The sequence below is a fragment of the Gymnogyps californianus genome, chromosome 2, assembly GCF_018139145.2.
Source record: "Gymnogyps californianus isolate 813 chromosome 2, ASM1813914v2, whole genome shotgun sequence".
Taxonomy (NCBI): Eukaryota; Metazoa; Chordata; class Aves; order Accipitriformes; family Cathartidae; genus Gymnogyps; species Gymnogyps californianus.
This window is the reverse complement of record NC_059472.1, coordinates 128,636,704-128,654,372: the sequence shown is the minus strand read 5'-3', so window position 1 is coordinate 128,654,372 and position 17,669 is coordinate 128,636,704. Positions and strand designations below refer to the sequence as shown.

The 17,669-nt window shown below is 40.8% G+C and overlaps 1 protein-coding gene across 1 annotated transcript in view; it reads right to left on the bottom strand.

Moving 5' to 3' along the window:
- Nucleotides 1-1,123: 1,123 nt before the first annotated feature.
- RFTN1 (raftlin, lipid raft linker 1) overlaps nt 1,124-17,669 on the bottom strand; it is a 98,909-nt gene continuing 82,363 nt past the window's right edge. The window contains exons 8-10 of the mRNA XM_050891298.1: nt 8,364-8,467; nt 6,981-7,062; nt 1,124-3,517 (exon numbers count right to left, since the gene is read on the bottom strand). Of these exons, the coding sequence (XP_050747255.1) occupies nt 3,080-3,517; nt 6,981-7,062; nt 8,364-8,467 (624 nt within the window). The 3' untranslated portion in view covers nt 1,124-3,079. The remainder of the gene's footprint in view (nt 3,518-6,980; nt 7,063-8,363; nt 8,468-17,669) is intronic.

Below are 17,669 nucleotides of genomic sequence, written 5' to 3'. Positions count from 1 at the left end.
TGCCGTCGTGCTTCATTGTCACCAGCCCGCATCGGTAACACGTGGTAGCACAGCCCATCAGCTCCTTCCCTAGGCATGCCGGCAATACTCAACTGGTGTCTCCTTCCCTTACAAGAGAGGCACGGTAAGATTAGTTTGCATCCTTACCGGGAGATTCTGCCTAGTTTGGGGGAAAAAAATAGATTGGGCTTAAAACGGTGGCTCTCTGTGGGAAAGGAAAGGGCCTGGCCTCTCTCTCCACCTTCTGCTGGGGGTGACAAACCCTGCTGCGGAGCTGGTGGCTCAGCGTAACTGTGGCTTCCCTGGGTGAGAAGTCAGTATGGAGTCCTGCCCTCCCACGAGTTGAAGATCGAGGCTGTACCTCTGCAGCCAAACTCCCACTGCAGCTTCTCCCACGCACGGTCTCTCCACCGTTGGCGTATTTCCCCGCATTGGTCAGGTTTTCAGATACAGGAGTTAAGCTCTGGCCTAGCCCTTTCTCTTCTCCATTCAGGTGTCAAATAAGGTGATGACTGCTTGCTTTCACTTCCTTGGCCACTCTGGTGGTCTTGTTTTTTCAAGCCCAAAATGGCAAAGGCAGCTGAGATAAAATGCACGTAACAGCCGCGGAGCCTTGCTGCTGTACCCCAAGCCTGCCTTCCCCAGCCCTCATCCCATCCGTATCATCCGTCTATGAGGTGATTTAAGCTCTGTTTACTTGAGACAGGGGCACGGTGAAAGCACCCGCACAACTCCAGACAGCTGAACTAGCGCAGAGTAATTCAAAGTCACAAGTTGGAATTGATTATGTGACTATAAAACCAAAACCGTTTGCCCTTTTAAAACTAAAAAAACAGGAAAGTTCTCTTCGAATCTTCCCCACCCTAAGCCGCTCCGGCATTTACAGGAACAAAGTTTTAAATCAAGCTTTCCCTTAAACAAGTGCAGCTTCCTCATAGACCCTTACGTGCTCTGTCAGACTGGTGACGGAAAACCAAGTAGCCAGTTCTCTAGAACTAGTAACTACTGCTAATTCAGTAGTAAGGAGCTTCCCTTCATCATCACTTAGAGACCCCGAGTTCCTCCTTTTGGGGACAAATTATCGGCAGTTGTGCAAGTACCACAAATAAGAAATTTCCTCATGACCTTTATTTTTCTTTAGTTTTGTATGCAGTTGGGATCCAGTTAAACAAGGTCAAATTGCAATCCAATAAACACTTTCTATTCAGAAGTATTTGGAGAGTTCTTTCTACTGCAACACTTTCTACTAGTAAAATGTTCATTAAATACAGTATATTTTTAAACAAGATTAATACAAAGCTGGTCCTTGAAATAGAAACCATCAGTAGAAGGATCTTACGCTAATAAAATTTGCAAACAGGTACTTAAAACTGTCCAGAGCAGAGACCTTGTATTTAAGTAGAACAACTGAAACAACCTATTTTTTGAGGCTATTGCAACTTCAGTCTAATTTCAAGAAACAGAATGAAATAATTGAAAAATACCACCAGAAATTGAAGTTACTTATAATCCTGTGGTTAAACCACTGAATTCAAAATAAAAAACTCTTTAATCAATGCAAAAAATACCACCGTGCTTTGTGTGTGAAATCGAATGGTTTAAACTTGAGTGCCGTTGTCCCAATTAGATGAATATTCAAAGTGGTATGATTTTTCCCTTCTCTGCAATGTTCTGCCAACTGCGTAATTTTTAGGCATGGAAGATGCTTTTGAACCATTCTAGGTGCACATTTGATACAGAAAATAGTTCTTTGTACAGCATTTGGATTTGAAGACTAAGGAAAATTATCAGGCACAAATCAGTCCAGGGAAAAAACAGCAAATCACTTTTGGAGCTCCTGCTTTAGAAAAACAAAAAGCAGGGGAATTTAGAATGTATTTCTCACCTTGTTCCCAGATTCCTTGACCACTTCTAAATAGGGATGAAGGCGGTTAAGAAGAGAGAAACAACTACTTCCTACATTTTTAAGAACACTGAAGTACTTGCAGAACATTGGCACAGAAACTATGTTACACATGTACATTCACTTGTAAATATTTTAATGTAGCTCCAAACATAAAAATGTTGGTAATTTTACAGAATTCCATTAGGTATCAGTCCCAAAATATGGTTACTTGTATAAAAAAAAACCCTCTATTAAGGTATTTGCATTTTGTAAGGTCATTTAGTGACATTTGTTGGCCACAACATATTTTATAACAGTGAGGAAGTGATGCAAAATCACCTGGAAGGGTCAGGAGGTAACGTCTAATTCCAATTTTAGTGAAGACAGCCACTGAAAGATGTACATTTTACCTGCTTTTTTCCCCCCTGTTTTTCTATCTTCTGAAACCCCCACAACTACTGAGAAACTGTTGACTGGCAAAGAGAACATAAACGCGAGTGACTAGGAAATGGCATTTTATATTGGAATCATCTGCCTCACACAAACTTACCACAGGGTTTGTTTACCCAGCGTGCCTAAAATAGGCACACGATTTGCTTATTGCTTAAAGATCTGCAAGAGTTAATAAAATTCAGAAGAGAGTATCATCAGTAAGTATGCAATTTGAGATAAATACAGATAACAGCCATCTTATCTAAGCTTTCCAATTTCAGCCTGTTTAAGCCCAAATACCATTTTCATGACACTACAAGCTTAATGACAAAATAACATATGGCACAATAACTTCTCCAGCAAAGATACGTGGACAAGAAAGTACTATAGAGTAAAATCTGACCAAGTGGAACGTTTGCACTGACCTAGATACAAACCTAGTTTGCTAAGGTCGGTCACAGAAAAACCCGAGTATGTTTTCTGTCCCCACTTTTTAATTTAAAATGTAGCTCTAGGAGATAGCGTAGGGCATTTCCCACTCTGTAAAGTGGACAGAATTTTGCAATTCATTTCTGTGGGTTAAAAAGCCCGGGCCCTGTAGTTACTTAAAATACCAAGATATCGGTGTGCTAAGGAGCTAAGTAAGTACAATGCCAAAGAAATGCTGAATTGAGCAATGGAGTTAGCAATGGTGATTAGCAAAATCTGTTCTTTTGTCTTGGCAAAGTATCAGCAACTCACAGGATTCTTGAAATGTAGGTGTTATTCACAGGAGCAGTCCACGGCCAGCCCTGCCCCATCGCTGCCAGTGCAGCCGTCCGAGACTGGAGCACAGCCTCCCCCCTCTGTTACCTGATCCGCACAGCAGCCAGACGTACTCTGGCTGAGGCAGACCTGCGCGTCATTGTCATCAGTATCGTAACTGGCAGGACATGTTTCTTCTGATGCCCCGTCGTGATGGGTACCTCTGTCGTTGGTCCCTGCTACCTCATCTCCCAAGTCTATGACATCATCCAGCTGCTGTTCTGGATCAGGCTTGGCTGCTGTTGAGATCTGTGCTTCCAAGTTTCTTGTGTTTTCTGTGACTTCAAATTCCTGCTTCTCCTCTGCCATTTGCTTCTCCCTAGTACTTAATTTAGCCTTCGTGGATTTCTTTGTATGTTTGTTGTGCATGTCTTCTTTGGAGAACCTCCAGTGAAACTACAAGTAAGAGATGCAGATGTTAAAGACCATTAGAGACAATCTCACATGGACAGTTGCTTTCCTGAGCAGAAATGTTTTTATTATTTATTTTTAATTCAAAGACTAGTTTGACCAAAAAGACCTACGATTAAAAAAATGGCATGACTGAATCAGACGGCTTAAGATCATTTGTGCCTACACGTATGTATCTGTTACACAGAGAAAAGAGACTGTGATGCATTCTGCTTCTGATGTTTCACTTGCCTAGTGGGTTCCTCTCCACACGCTGTGTCACTGTTGAGGCCTACAGCATCCTGGCAGACAACCTGCACCACGTGCGAAGCAAGAATATGCAAAGCTGCATAAGTGCAGACAGAGGAAGCAATCCTATGGTGTTATTCCAATGTTTTTCACCAGGTTAGCAGCAGAACTAACACCATACCCAAGACTATACCCAAACAGTAAAATATTCTGAACCATTTCTATGAATGTTTTCTGATGAGAAAGCATGAGGCTGCCTCTTGCAGCACTTGCCACAAGACTTACCATAGCCGCCATTTCAGAAGAACTGCTTTAACTGCTATTAAAAAAAAAAGGCGAGCTAGCAGTACCTTGAAATACTGACTCGACAGGTATAACATATATAAAGGCTGACAAATAAGCCACTAATATATCTGCTTCGTTTGTCAAAAATAAATGGACCTTCCCAAGGAAAGCCAGACCACGTTCCAAGCCACTGCTGAGCCATCCCACCCAAGTTTGCTAAGTACATGTGAATATGCACAACCATTTCGTCAGCAGTGTCCACGCCGATGGAAACTCAGGGATGAGTTAGGAGGCGATGTCTGAATGGCATAAATAATCTCATCGGGACATTCAGCAAATTCAGCTGTGGTCCAAAAGCCATTTTCTCCAGTGCAACCAGGTCTGTGCCGAAGTTGGTCAAAAGAAGGACTTGTGTTCATCAGTTTTTGATCTAGCTATTTATTCCTTAACCAAAAAGCCATTCAAAACGTATTAAGTTTATTAGATTACAAAGATGGAGCAATGCTGTTTCCTTCTGCTAGCCAGAACTTAATGCAAAAAGGAAAACAAAAAAAAGAAACTGGCTTTCACAAGATTCTTCTTCGTTTTACTTAGAGGAAGCTATCTTTCACTTAAATATCATTACAATTTAGAGAAAAAGGAAAGATAACACCTCAGTTCTAGAGTTCAACTGTTTAAAATTCAGAGACACCTGAATATTTTCCTCTTTGATTTGCAGAAGTGCTGGGCACCCACAGCTCCCCTTTAACTCAAAGCTCTCTTTGACGGAAGGTAAGATCAGGGCCTTAAATGTGATAAAGATCAAACTGTAGGAGACTCTGTGTGTATGTGCAAATATATGTATACTTAGTCAGGTATTTATATTGTGTTTCACAAAAATGCATGCAGCCAGTTTCTGCTGAAATAAGCATCACTTTTGTATAAAGTGAATGAACACAATTACCTCATCACTGACTGAATATCGCACTAATAAGAGTACTTCTGTCTTACTGAAGAGAAAAATAAGTTGTACCACTCCTTGCATGTTTCCTTTTCTGTTCCTCTGGCTAAACTGAACAGCAGGTGGTTGGTGTGCATAGATAGGATGGATCAGTTTCCAACACTGCAACGTCCTTTTAATCTTATCAGTCTATTTCCCTCCTCCGAGGGTTTATCTATAAACATCTTAGACATGCCGTATCACAAGTTAAAAAAACCCTGAGAGCCTCTGACGTTGTATGTACAGAATATTCAGCAACTTAATCAAATGCTAGGTTTGGCATCTTTGATGTGACTCCAACAACCACTTACAGACGTTGAACCAGTCTTTACATTAACTATATATAGCTATACATAACTTTATATAGCTATGCATAACTTTATATAACTATATATATAACTACATAACTATAATCAATGTACCCCATTTTTCCTTGACCTTTGGTATGAAAATGTGCTGTAGTGATATTTGTCCTCAAATATGTCTGTATATTTAATACTGCCAACGAGTAAATCCTTTGTTTTGTCAACCAGACATTGTTAAATAAGTTTTTTATATCCCCGAATGAAAAAATTTAAACAAAGTTTTGAGTCATCTGGATGGTATGCATTTGTTATTATAAGAAATCAGTATGGTACTAATTTCTCTATTTGAAGACACACAATTGCTTCTAGGTTCCCACCCTCTCCATTAAAACCACGCAAAGTGGTAGGAAAAGAATGACCAAATACAGGCACTCCAACCCTCATCCCAAGATCCCTTTAATCACCTGAAAACAAAGAGAAAAAACAAGAAAGATGGGCTCTGTAACACATTCACAGAATACTCTGGGCTCCAGCTTCGCTAATGAGAGAGGGTAAATCCTAAATCACAGTCATGCTCCCAGCGGTTCTCTCCTACTTCAGTCAGTTCGAACACTCTCGTGGTCTCCACTGTATCGAAAAGGCAACTTTCACAGAACCTGGCTCCAAACCAGTGAGGGCTTTAGAGACGAAAACTATCTGTAGCTATCCAAAATGTTGGGTAAAATGCTCCTAGTGCTCAGCTCTGCTTAGCATTTCCAATCTCCTACTCCAGCTCAGCTTCTACAGGGCCTCAAGCGCACCACTCCTTCAGGTGCCATTTGGCTAGCCAGCTCTCACCTAAGTGCACAGAGCTAGAATAAAAACGAGCCTTTATTAATTAGCAACCTTTTCATCATGTGGTTTCAGAGATCCTTTCCATACTTCACCTGGCTTTTCTGATCCCTTTGCATACTGAGAGGGCAAGGCAAATTCGAGTACTATAGGAAGGTCAGAACTTCCCCAGTTTCCAGTTTAAACCAGTCCTTGTACTTCCCTCTCAGCTGTACGGCGTGACAGGTTTGGGCAGGGGTTCCCACAGCTACACATTTAAAAATGGAAATGGGAATACATATGTGTATTCACATATGTACATCATTAGCTGTCACCTAGTCTCGGATAATTTAGCTGTATTCAGGGGGCTTTTTTTGTTAAATGCTAGCAGAATTCATTAACATTCACACAATAGATAGAAACACTAGCCAAGATCAGGCCTCCACCGTGCTAAGCTCTATCAAAACACATAGCAAGAAAGAGAGAGCAATTTAAATAGAAAAGACAGGCAATGGGTGAGAGAAAATAGTATTGGTTCCACCTTGCAGGCAGTGAACATGGGCAGAGAATTTTTGGTAACGTATGGAGGTTTATGGCTCAGCTGTAAAGAGAAATCTACATCTCTTCTGCTACCGTGAGTTCAACAGAGAACGAAATATAAGAGCTTTCACATCATTTGAGCATTTTTTGTTTCTCTCATTTGAACAGTTCAATTCCTTGCATCTTGTTACTGTAGCACAGAAACATCGAATAGGCCATTTTTACTTCTATGGGAAATCAATTACAATATTAAAATACCCCCAACATAAAACAAAGAAACCAAGAACTCAAGGTTATTTACCTTAGATTCTTTCTTCTTTGCTTTCTGGGGCAAAGAAGGTCTCTGAAGAAATACAATTTGCTTTGTAGATAAATTCCCCTCCCTGAAAAGAAACAAATGCACACTCCTGAGAATGAATTAAATTCACATCCAGCATCATTCAAAGCGAAAATCCATCTCAGTCATTTATTTCTGCAGGTCAAAGAACAACAAAATGAAGAATGACCTAAACATTGCCTGTCCCCAGTGTCTTTGAGCAGCCTGGTATTTTGGGGGGAAAAAAGAGCAACTGTTCGGCCTGATAGAGCCTGCCAGCCTGTGACATACTTTTCCTGAATGTTTTAGCATTAGTGTGTAAACACAGAATAAATTGTTTGGAGCAAAAAGCAAGAAACCTGAGCCCCACGGTGCCTGTGTGTAGCAGCGTCTCAGCGACAACAGAGTGCTCCCTCCCTCCTGGGGCACCGATCTGGAATGGGGCTGGGTGCTCCCTACAGGTCTGCAGCACAGCAGGAGGCACAACCAAATACCACCAGCGGTTAAACTGGGTGGCTGCCCTCCTGCACTGTCAACCTGACCGGTGTTACTGAAGTTATAAATGGGATACAGAAAGCTAGAAGAGAAAGAAACCCATATATACCTTTAAGAGACAGGGCTTACAAATCATAATTGTGATTTTCTATTCATTCCTATATTTAAACATAAATGAAAAACTTAAATACCGTTTTTCCCCCAGCACAGATGGCCTTTACTTTTTAGGTTTTTATGTGTAGGAAAATTCAGAAAGCACCGTCTTCATGACTAACAAGTGGGATGATTGTTTTTCACCACAGTTATGAAAAGTATTTTTAAGTGATTTGCATTTATAGCTAAAAACTCAGACTATTAATAATAGCAAAGTAGACCGCAGAATTATTTTATACGCAAACAAGGCTACTAGAGTAATGATACACTAATCTCACATGGTTCTTCTCAGCTAGACTGTGTATATTAGCAGCACTAGACAGACATTGATTAAGAATAAAATCACTTCTCTTCAGATAGGCAACATCGCACTCCAAACGTTATCACAGGTTTTGCTCTTAGAGGAGCTACTGGGAGATCCAGAGCAGGAATTTTTTACAATCAAGGAGTTTACAGAGAGGCAGAGACAATACCCAGAAAATTAATGCAGAAACCACACTGCCACCTTGCAGTATTTTGCCCGCCAGACACGTGCTTCCTGCCACATGTGGCTTGTGATGCTCAGAAAACCCAGAGAACAGCTGCAGCAGGGTTTGCAAGGGCAGCTGCTGCGCGCATGCAAGGAAATCCACGCTAACTGCACAGAGAATTGCTTGTACAGCCTGTGGTGCTTGTACAGCGACTTCCCTGGCCGAAAGGCAGCGCCCACCCCCTCCCTACCTGTTTGTCTTCACAATTGGAGTAGGAAGCACGCATGTCAGCTGCCAGCCGTACATGGCAAGGGAATTCAGCAGCGGAACGTAATCTGTCTGCACTTCAACTCCCTAGGAAAGAACAATCAACAGTTAGCATCATCACTTGGAGTGCAACATTCAGTTCGACACAAAAAAAAAAAAAAAACCATGAAAAAATATGTGTGTGGATTTTCTGGGAGGGAGAATGGGTTTTGTTCTGAAGTGGGTCATTTGGAATGTTCAGCTAGGCAGGAAGAAAAACGTTCGAAACCATGAGACACAGTGACCGATTGCCTGTACATCCTAAATTGTTAAATGAGTTTGTTTAAAATGGTAAACATCTGTGACCTTGTTTTTACACTGCCTGAGTCATCCATCTAGCTTTAGGTGATTCCAGACCTGAACAGGACAAATTCATTGTATTTTATCAATTATCTCCTCCCAAGCAAAAAGATATTCAAGTAGTTAAAAAATGACAACATTGCTTTGCCCGGATTCTGCGCTTGTCTAGGCTAGAGAAAATCCTGAAGATTTCTACTGAAAGCAGTCGAGTTACTCTGCCATGATGGATCAAGAGCAAAATAGCCAACAACAACAACAAAAAAATATAAGTACAGATCTATTCCTTTTATCGCCCACAAATACACATCGCTTCCTTATTATTTTGAATCAGGAAATCTGTGGGCAAGACCAAAAGCATTGCCTTTCAGTGCAGAAGTCTGGCTCCAGCCGCAGATCTACCCAGCAGAGCCTTGCTAATTCTCTTTCTACTAAATAGAAGACCCTGTAATTCGCACAGAAAGAACCACTGGTGGTTTCAACAAAGATTGCTCCAGTGAGGTGTCTAATTGCCAAGACTTCCAGTAATTTAACAAATAGATGCTAGAGCATATTTACTAGCTTTTAATTTTAATAAACACAAAGCAGACAAATGGTAACTACTAGTCTCTACAAATATAACTATAATCCATTGGAATAACAATTATATTTGCCAAAAAGCTCAGGCACTTACACTGGTTTCATGTGCACGCAAGGAGTTTTAACTGCCAATTCTCAACACTGGGTAAGGCACAATAGTTTTGCAGCTCCAAAAAATCCATTTATTCCGCAGTAATAAAATAGTCATTTGATCGCAACTAATCCAAATCCTGCTGTAGTTATTTCAAGGTATTTTAGTGAATTCCAGTCTCAGCTATTCCCTTCTTCTAACGAATGTAATTTAGGTCACTTGATATCTTCATAACTGAATGACTGCCTGACTATACCTATTAAAAACCTGATCATGACTACAAATGCAAATAGCTGAAGAAGCTGTATCTCTCCTGCTTAAAAAGGACAATGTTTAAAAACTCTACTCCAGAAAGTGCATGCAAGAGAACACTCTACTAACGTTACTTCTGATTTCTGTACAGAGGCTTTCAGGGACTTACAGAGATACTGCTACTTTACAACATCACCATGTACAGACCAGAATTGCTAACTCCAGGAGAAGAAAGAGATGCCCTGCAAGTGGGGAGCAATACCACGTGGCCTTTGACTCATGTCCTCTGAAGCGATCAGGATTTATCCTACAGCTGTGATCGTGCTAGATTCAGTGTCTCCTCAGACTCCCACTTCCCTCCATAAGATGGGTATTTCTGCTCTCGTTCCAGTTTTTAAAATAGAGTGTCCAAGGGTAATGCAAAAATTATGACGTACGTAGATGCCTTTGAGAGCTAATGTCTCAAGAAAACACATTAATAACACACTGAGATTTATGAGATTGGTCAACAACGCCTTCCAAAAATAAAGATGAAAATAGGCAACATGAGCATTAAGAATAAGGTCAGAGCATCCACCATCGCAAGCCTGCCATGAGGTGCCTGGAAGAACACATAAAAGGATCCGACCAAAACATTCCCTCCATCAAACAGCGTTTGTAGAGGAAAAACCAGAAGGAGCTCACTCATTTAGAGGGTGGAAGACTAGCAGGTCAGGAAAGACTGGCACGGCAGACCTTGTTTGTGCCCCAAGCAACACATTGCAAAGAGGATTTCTGTTTTGAATTCATTGCTTAAGGTTGGTGATTAGCAAGGAGAACCTTCTCCTTGCATCAGGATGTGCAACAAACATCAAAAATCAGAGGGAGATGACAGCAATGAGGAAGGACATCAATACCACGCAGAGCTTATTTGGCTGCTGCAGAAGCCAAATTGTTTCAGGGACGCGCCGTCACTCCTGCCACAGCCCACTGTCCCTGCAGGCTCTGAGTGGTGAGACAAGGCTGGCTTTGGACCTGTCTGACTTGTCAGGATTTAGCATCATCGGCAGCAGATGATGTTCTATTTCACAATCCCAATGGTACAGAAAGGAAAAGAGCAGGTAAGCACATTCAAAAGTGTAAAGTTATCGGAAAATAAATTTAAGATTAATTTAAAGTCAATTAGGCTTAAAAAAATTTCTTTTTTTAAAAATCTGGAAATGTAAAAAACTTTGTTGAAAGAGTGCTATACAACTGTTACAAAAAGGTGACCTCTTATTTTTCATATGTGCTGGTACCCGACACCACAATCTGCGTGTTATGCTGTTTGGAGGAAGAAAGCATATACATTATGCAGAGGTGCACACCTCCTCCAAGCTCCACATGCTCTTTAACAAGCTCTCTCTGACTCCGCACAACGCTTCGCTGGAGTCAGACACTGCACCTCTTCCTCAGGTCCCTGGGGGAATAAACTACTCTTAATAATTGGCTGCTTTTGAAGATGACAGACAAGAGAAAGGAGTCACTCCTGAATAAACAGGTGTAATTCATATGGGCTTCAAGCTCCTTACTTGCAAATACAGATGATTGAAGCTTTCTCTAAGACCACAAGAAATTACTTCTCCCTACCCATCCTGAATCATCAGTTGTAATCCTATCCCACGACTGCAATTTGTGTGCCAGCAGGAGTCATGCTTATACAGACCTTTAACTGGTGTCATATTAAATGCTTTCCAAAGCAAAAATGCTTCTAAACAAACAATACACTGGGGGACGGGTACAGACGAAAGGAGTCATCCTGTATTCATTGTATATTTAATACAATAATTAAAATTATTTTATCTACTACTATTTGAGACAATGGAAATAAAATTTCAAACATACAGTTCCATAAGATGAAATTGCAATGCTCTTTCTAGCTAGCAAATATTGGATTTGAACACCAGCAGAAGTAGAAAGTACATGCCAGAGCTCTACTGAAAAAGAAGTGCTCAAATAATGCATCTCAAACTGGGAGACATTTCATTCAGTGAAAGGGTGGAAAATTTTAATTAACTTGCTTCCCACTCTCCTGTGGATGATAAGTAATCTCTGATCACACCTTGAGTGTCAAGAAGCCAGAGCATATTGAGCTAGGTTTTTCCCTTGACTTGCATCACATGAAAAGAATTCATTTTATTTATAGTTGTACTGTTTGTTTTCAGCATTTTCTCATTTCACAGTTGCTTCTGCTCATTAGAAAAAAAAAATGATTAAAAAATGATAACGATAATATCTAGGGCAAGCCACACAAACAACTGCATTAACAATTTTTCTTTTCTTTTTCCCCCCTACTGCGGCAATTTTAACCACAGCAAGGTAATAAACAAGACAAATACTAAGCTCTTGTGAGACAGAAAGAAGTTCTTTAGAAATCGTTCTTTCCTGGGTTAAGTGAATGTGATTTAGTTACAAGGCAGCTATGGATTGTCACTATTTAATATTTTTTTCCAACATGGATTAAAGAGTGGAAGATTGAAAATCCCATTAAATAAATCTTAATAAAACCTGTATCGGCAAATCTTAAAGACTGCATACTAAGATCTATAGACAAATGGCAAAGAGGATGGGAAGTAAAAACCACGAGTCGCTTTGAAAGTGTAACCTACTGTTTGTGGGGGAAAATGGGCAGCGCCTTCAAACCTAGCTCCTTACAAAAAACAGAAGGGAGAGCCCACGAGGGAGGCAACGTGCACCCCCAGCCAGGGCAGGTAACCAGCCCCCACCACTGCCAAAGCCAGAGCTTTCTCCTAGGGCACTGAAGGGAGGAAGAGGAAGTGGCAAAGGCAGGACTTGCACCTTAGTGGAAAAGAGGGAAAATAAAATGAGAGAAATTGAATATATAGGCTGTGTGAGAATGACCCGGTAAAAGCATGCTGCAAACGTTTTATGCGTGCAGTCACACAGCCGACAAGGAGACTAAATCCAAGCTCTAAATTTGTGAATGATTTGCCTTGTTCCTTTTCAGACTTCTTCCAAAAGGTAATGTCTGCTAATAATATAACATTATCGATCCATTAAAAACACTTATTGTAAGCAAAAGAGAAGTTTCACAAGTGTTTCAGCAATAAAAGTTGGACTATGCTCCTCTAGAATTGAGCTGCTCCTAAATTTCCACGTGCAGTACACCACCGCACCTGGCTAGCAGACACTTGCTACACATCCATTAGCTGTATAGCAGAGGGGTGTTGGACGGCTCCTGCACCCTTAGAAACCACCAGTGGCTTTTGGCAGCAGATGGGTCACTGATCAACACAGACTAGCTGCCAAATTGGGATCTTACTAGAAAGTTAATAGAAAAAAAGTAATAAATCCACAGACAGGCTTTTTGCTCATTATTCTGGGCATATGTAATTTAGACTTATTTATGATTACTTAATATATGTGAATTCATACACTGTGAAATATTTTGAGATTATAATAAGGCTGTAACACTATACGGAGTAGCATGCTGTTAAGACAGTTTTTCTGTGATTCAGATGTATCCAGTCACAATTTCAATACACACATAGGCTGCTGAGTAGCATTCACATCTGTCTCCACATCTAGGGCAAAATAAAAATCAACCAACAAACCCTCCTGTGCCCACAAAGCCCACTTCTCTCAGTGACTTCTGTGAATGCAAATCCTACTTTCTAGCATATGTATAAACTAAAAACACATTTGAGTGCTCCTGATACTGCCTGCACTTGTAACATAGAAGCACATTTGCATAGCAACACAATTTTGCATTTATAGAAGCACAGGATAGGTAGCAAAAGCTCCACAAGGTGAACGTGTTGACACGAAGGGTTCTCCACAAAGGAAGCATGGGAGCATCTTATGAAAAGTGTTAAACTTACCATTGCACAGGCAACGTACACGTGATAGGACAGCTCCACGTAATTGGCCATGGAGCACAAGAAATAAATGTGATCTAGCAATCCATCAGTAATCCATCAGTACATTTTCTTAAATAACTCTGACATTTTTCGTTTCACAATTCCTGCAACAGTTGTGCACCGTACCTTAAGGTGAGTGCTGATTTTACTGTTTGTCCATCAACTGTTTCTGAGAAAAAACCCAACACAGAAAAACACTACCCGAGAACTTGTACGCTCCAGGGTGCCTTACCACACACAGCTTAATCATCTCCATGCAGCTTCCCCAACATAATTTCCTTTGGTTATAATTTATTCTCAAAAAAAATTTGGCTTTTGCAAAAAGGCTTTGTGCACCACTCCACCATCATGGACGAATAACCTATTTTCATGCGAGAAACGCAGCTGAAGCACAGACCCTCTACTGCCATCGGTTCGGGCAGCAGGAGAGCAAACGTTGGCACTGCCCTTCACTTACACGCAGGCTGTGTATGCAATTTATGGGGTCCCAGCACCTGCTTCCCATGCCCCTCAAAGTGCTGAGGCCCCTCCCAAACCTGCCTGGCAGCAGCAGAAGGACAAAGAGGTGCATTAGCCAGGGCACTACTGCCTGGCTAAAGGTGACCTGCTGGGGAAAAGAAACATGACTTGTGCGCTGTGTGATTTTTGAGAAAGATAAAAGAGGACTGAAATGCTTTTTCTCAGCTTGTTCTTAAAAGTTCAGATCTGGTATGCTCACTTTTTCCTGAAAGATTTTACGAGTGAGCAGAGAACTAATTCTTATCTCTGATCTTATCACAAACTTAAGCAAACCGTGACAGATAGGAAGTGATTTTTTTTATTCACACTGTTTTAAATCCTGTTCTTTTCTGCCTGTTTACTTCAAGTGCCCTTTACTCATGTGGAAGAAGTGTTCGCTTGTTAAGACGTTCAATACTGTGAGCACCACAAGAAAGTATCAGGGAAGTTCCAAGTTCATATTGCTAGATTTTATTACTAAATTTATTAACAAAACCAAAGAAAGATTAGCCTGTGGATTTTAATCCTGTATAGAGCATATGTCTACTGAGTTCAGTAGACAAATATATACATATATATGCTGCTTTCATATCTTACATAAAAGAATGAAACAAGAATTATAAAAACCTTTTGAAGATAACAGGCTCCTGAAGGTTTTTGTTCAGCTTTTCTTAAAAAGCAACAAGGGGTAAAATGCTGAAATATTATGCCCAGGCAACATATATGTCCTTTGGGTGGTAAAGAGGGTCACGCACAGAACTGCTTTTCATGCCCATCGCCATCAGCTCCTTTGCTGACCCGGTCATGCCTTTCTCCCGTGGCCAGAGACAGCAGAACATAGCTTAACTGACATATGACCTAAATCAGGTTTACAGACAAATCAAATCCTCATTTCCAGAGAATTTGTTTCAAGGCTTACATTAAGGCAACTGGCAACCTAGGCTCAGCAGAGATCATTTTTTAAATCTTTTGCTGTGTCGCACTTTAAAAGGTTTACCGTGTCTACAGTGGACATTGACCCCATTCAATGCTGCCAGGGAAATGGCAACATCATGAAGTACTTGAGATTTTAATTCATGTCAGTACACCAAAGATATGGTATAGCAGAAAATAAAGTGATGAATCACCAGCTTAAGATTTTCAATGAGAAAATACCTGTAGATTAAGGACAATATTTTCAAAATGAACAAGGCTTCAGAAGCAGAACAATGCAGAAATCTAAAATAAATGTTATAGCACTCAATTTTAAAGACAGTATTAGCTATTTTGTCTTGGGTGATGGGGAAAAGAAGGTGACAGATTAGAGCTGGGGAGAGGGAAATCACGCAGGCTCTGATTAATCAGAACTGTCTACCCACATTTGCCTACACAAGCAGAATTAAAACCATCAAACAAGTTTTAGGGCTAGATCTCAGAGGCTGCAGTGGAAATAATATGCCCTGACATTTTTAGAGTTAGTGATAAGGATGAGAGCAGCATTTTGTCATTAGAAGTCCTGTGGTCATTTGCAGAGGATGCCACAGCTCTGCTTTGAGAAGAAAGAGTTAAATTACTCAGAGCTATTACATCCTGTCTGCTGCTTGGCTGGACCACATACTGTGACAGCTGCGAGCTTTACATCCTCTACAAACTGACATTTTACACACATACTGAGTGCATCACACTGTTCAGCTTGTTTTCTCTATTAGCCTTAGCAACTAAAAAGGCAGCACTTTCTCTGCTAAGAGGTGTGCCAACCCCTCTCTTTTGCCTTTATGGTTAAACAGCAAAACTTTACTTTTTCATTTAGAAAGGTTCTCTTTTTATTACTAAGGGCATTGATACATGCTACATGTCTTCCTTTTTAAAACAGCTTTCTTTTGTTGTGGGTGGGATTCTTTTGTTTCTTCCTCTTAATTAGGATACAGCACAATAAATTTACATTCAGTTCAGACCACATCTGAACAAGTCCATAGCTCACCCAGATAATGAAATCTGATACAAATTTAAAATAAGGATCCATTATACACATTTATGTCATGCTGCCCATCAGGGCTTCTTCCACTGCCTTGGTACAAATGAAAACGACAAATGGAAAAGGTTAATCTAGATCAGAGCTGAACCTATACCAAAAAAATAAGAAAGTCTACATTAATGAGTCATTCCACTGCTCCATAATTATCTCTGTGATAATTATACTTTGAAGTACTCATAACAGAAACAAAGCCTTTACTGGCTTTCGGACATCTTCTGTCACTACCGAACTCCGTCTCCTTCCCTCTACATCCCCCATTTTACAGTCCCTTCCTCTGCCACTGCATTATTCCACGTTTATGGCAAATAAAGGTGAATTCTGACGGGGTTTAACAAAGAGGTGACTTGGTCTTCTGGGTACGACACTGGGCAAGTACAAGTGCCTACAGATCCCCCGGCTTCCAGTCTTTCTTTCATTCATTTGATGACTTTACCTACCTACGCCTGTTTTGTCTCAGAAAGCATGAGGCATGAAATATCCAGGCAGTTATTTAAATGTCAGGAGAAGAAAACAGAGATGGTCAGCTCTGCTCTTCCTCTAAATGGGTAAGACCTTTGCAAGAGTTCCCCAATGCTTCAACCTCTTTCCTTCAGCAGGCTTTTTCTTCTCCATATTCTTCCACTTTCAGGTTCGTGGGTAACACGTTCATAATGTCCCCAAAAGAGGGACACTTGATCTCAGAAGAGCAAAATTGCCAGGGAACACCCAGCATCCAAATTTTAAATTACAGCAGTGAATAATCTGATCATACCAACAAGCTGCGTATATGCTATCAGTCAGTTTCTGAAATTGCACATACCAAATCTTATGTCTGGAACAAGAGATACTCCACGTTAGCCCTCACACAGACATGGCGTGCAGCAGTACAGCATCTCTTGACACACCAGATGGCATTGGGAGGTTGATTCCTTAATCTGTTGACCAGCTGTGTCTCTAGCATGGAATTGCTAGAATTGAAGGCAAATGATACTCCACCTACCAGGGCTCTAATGCTTCAAGGGGCCCTGCTAGAAGATACTCTTCTGCTGTGTCTTAGTGTTTTGGTCATCACTCTGCCATCACAGGATCCCCATTATCAGATGCTGTCCTTGTCATGTAGCTTGAGACAAACTTTCTTGTGTCCACACAGAGCAAACTAAGAGGTGCGTAGGGGCCCTTATGCATAACATTGTTGCAATATCCGACTGAGACAGAGACCCTTTCACTGGCTGTCTAAGAGCCAAACTGGTTCAGACCAAGAATCCATTTAACTCAGAAAGCTGTCTCCAACATGGCTGTAAGTGACAGCTAAAGAAGAGTAATATATATCAGGGCAAGCATGTAGGATACCTGCCCCAAATATTTTGTGTACTTCCTCTCAGCACGTCTGATTTAGTTTCTACTGAAAGGAATCCAGTTTGTGCAATATGAGACCATTCTGTGATGTGAGGTGAGGCATATCAAGTGGGGAGGATCAGTGGGTTCATTTCAGAAATGCACTCCTGATCTGAATTAAAATGCTTGTATAAACACAGAGACAGAGAAGGTAGAGGAAAAAACAACATTGCTTCCACCTGAACCCATCTAAACTTCTTGAACCCACAGCATTCTCCAGAAAGGAGTTCCACAGATCAGCTGCCT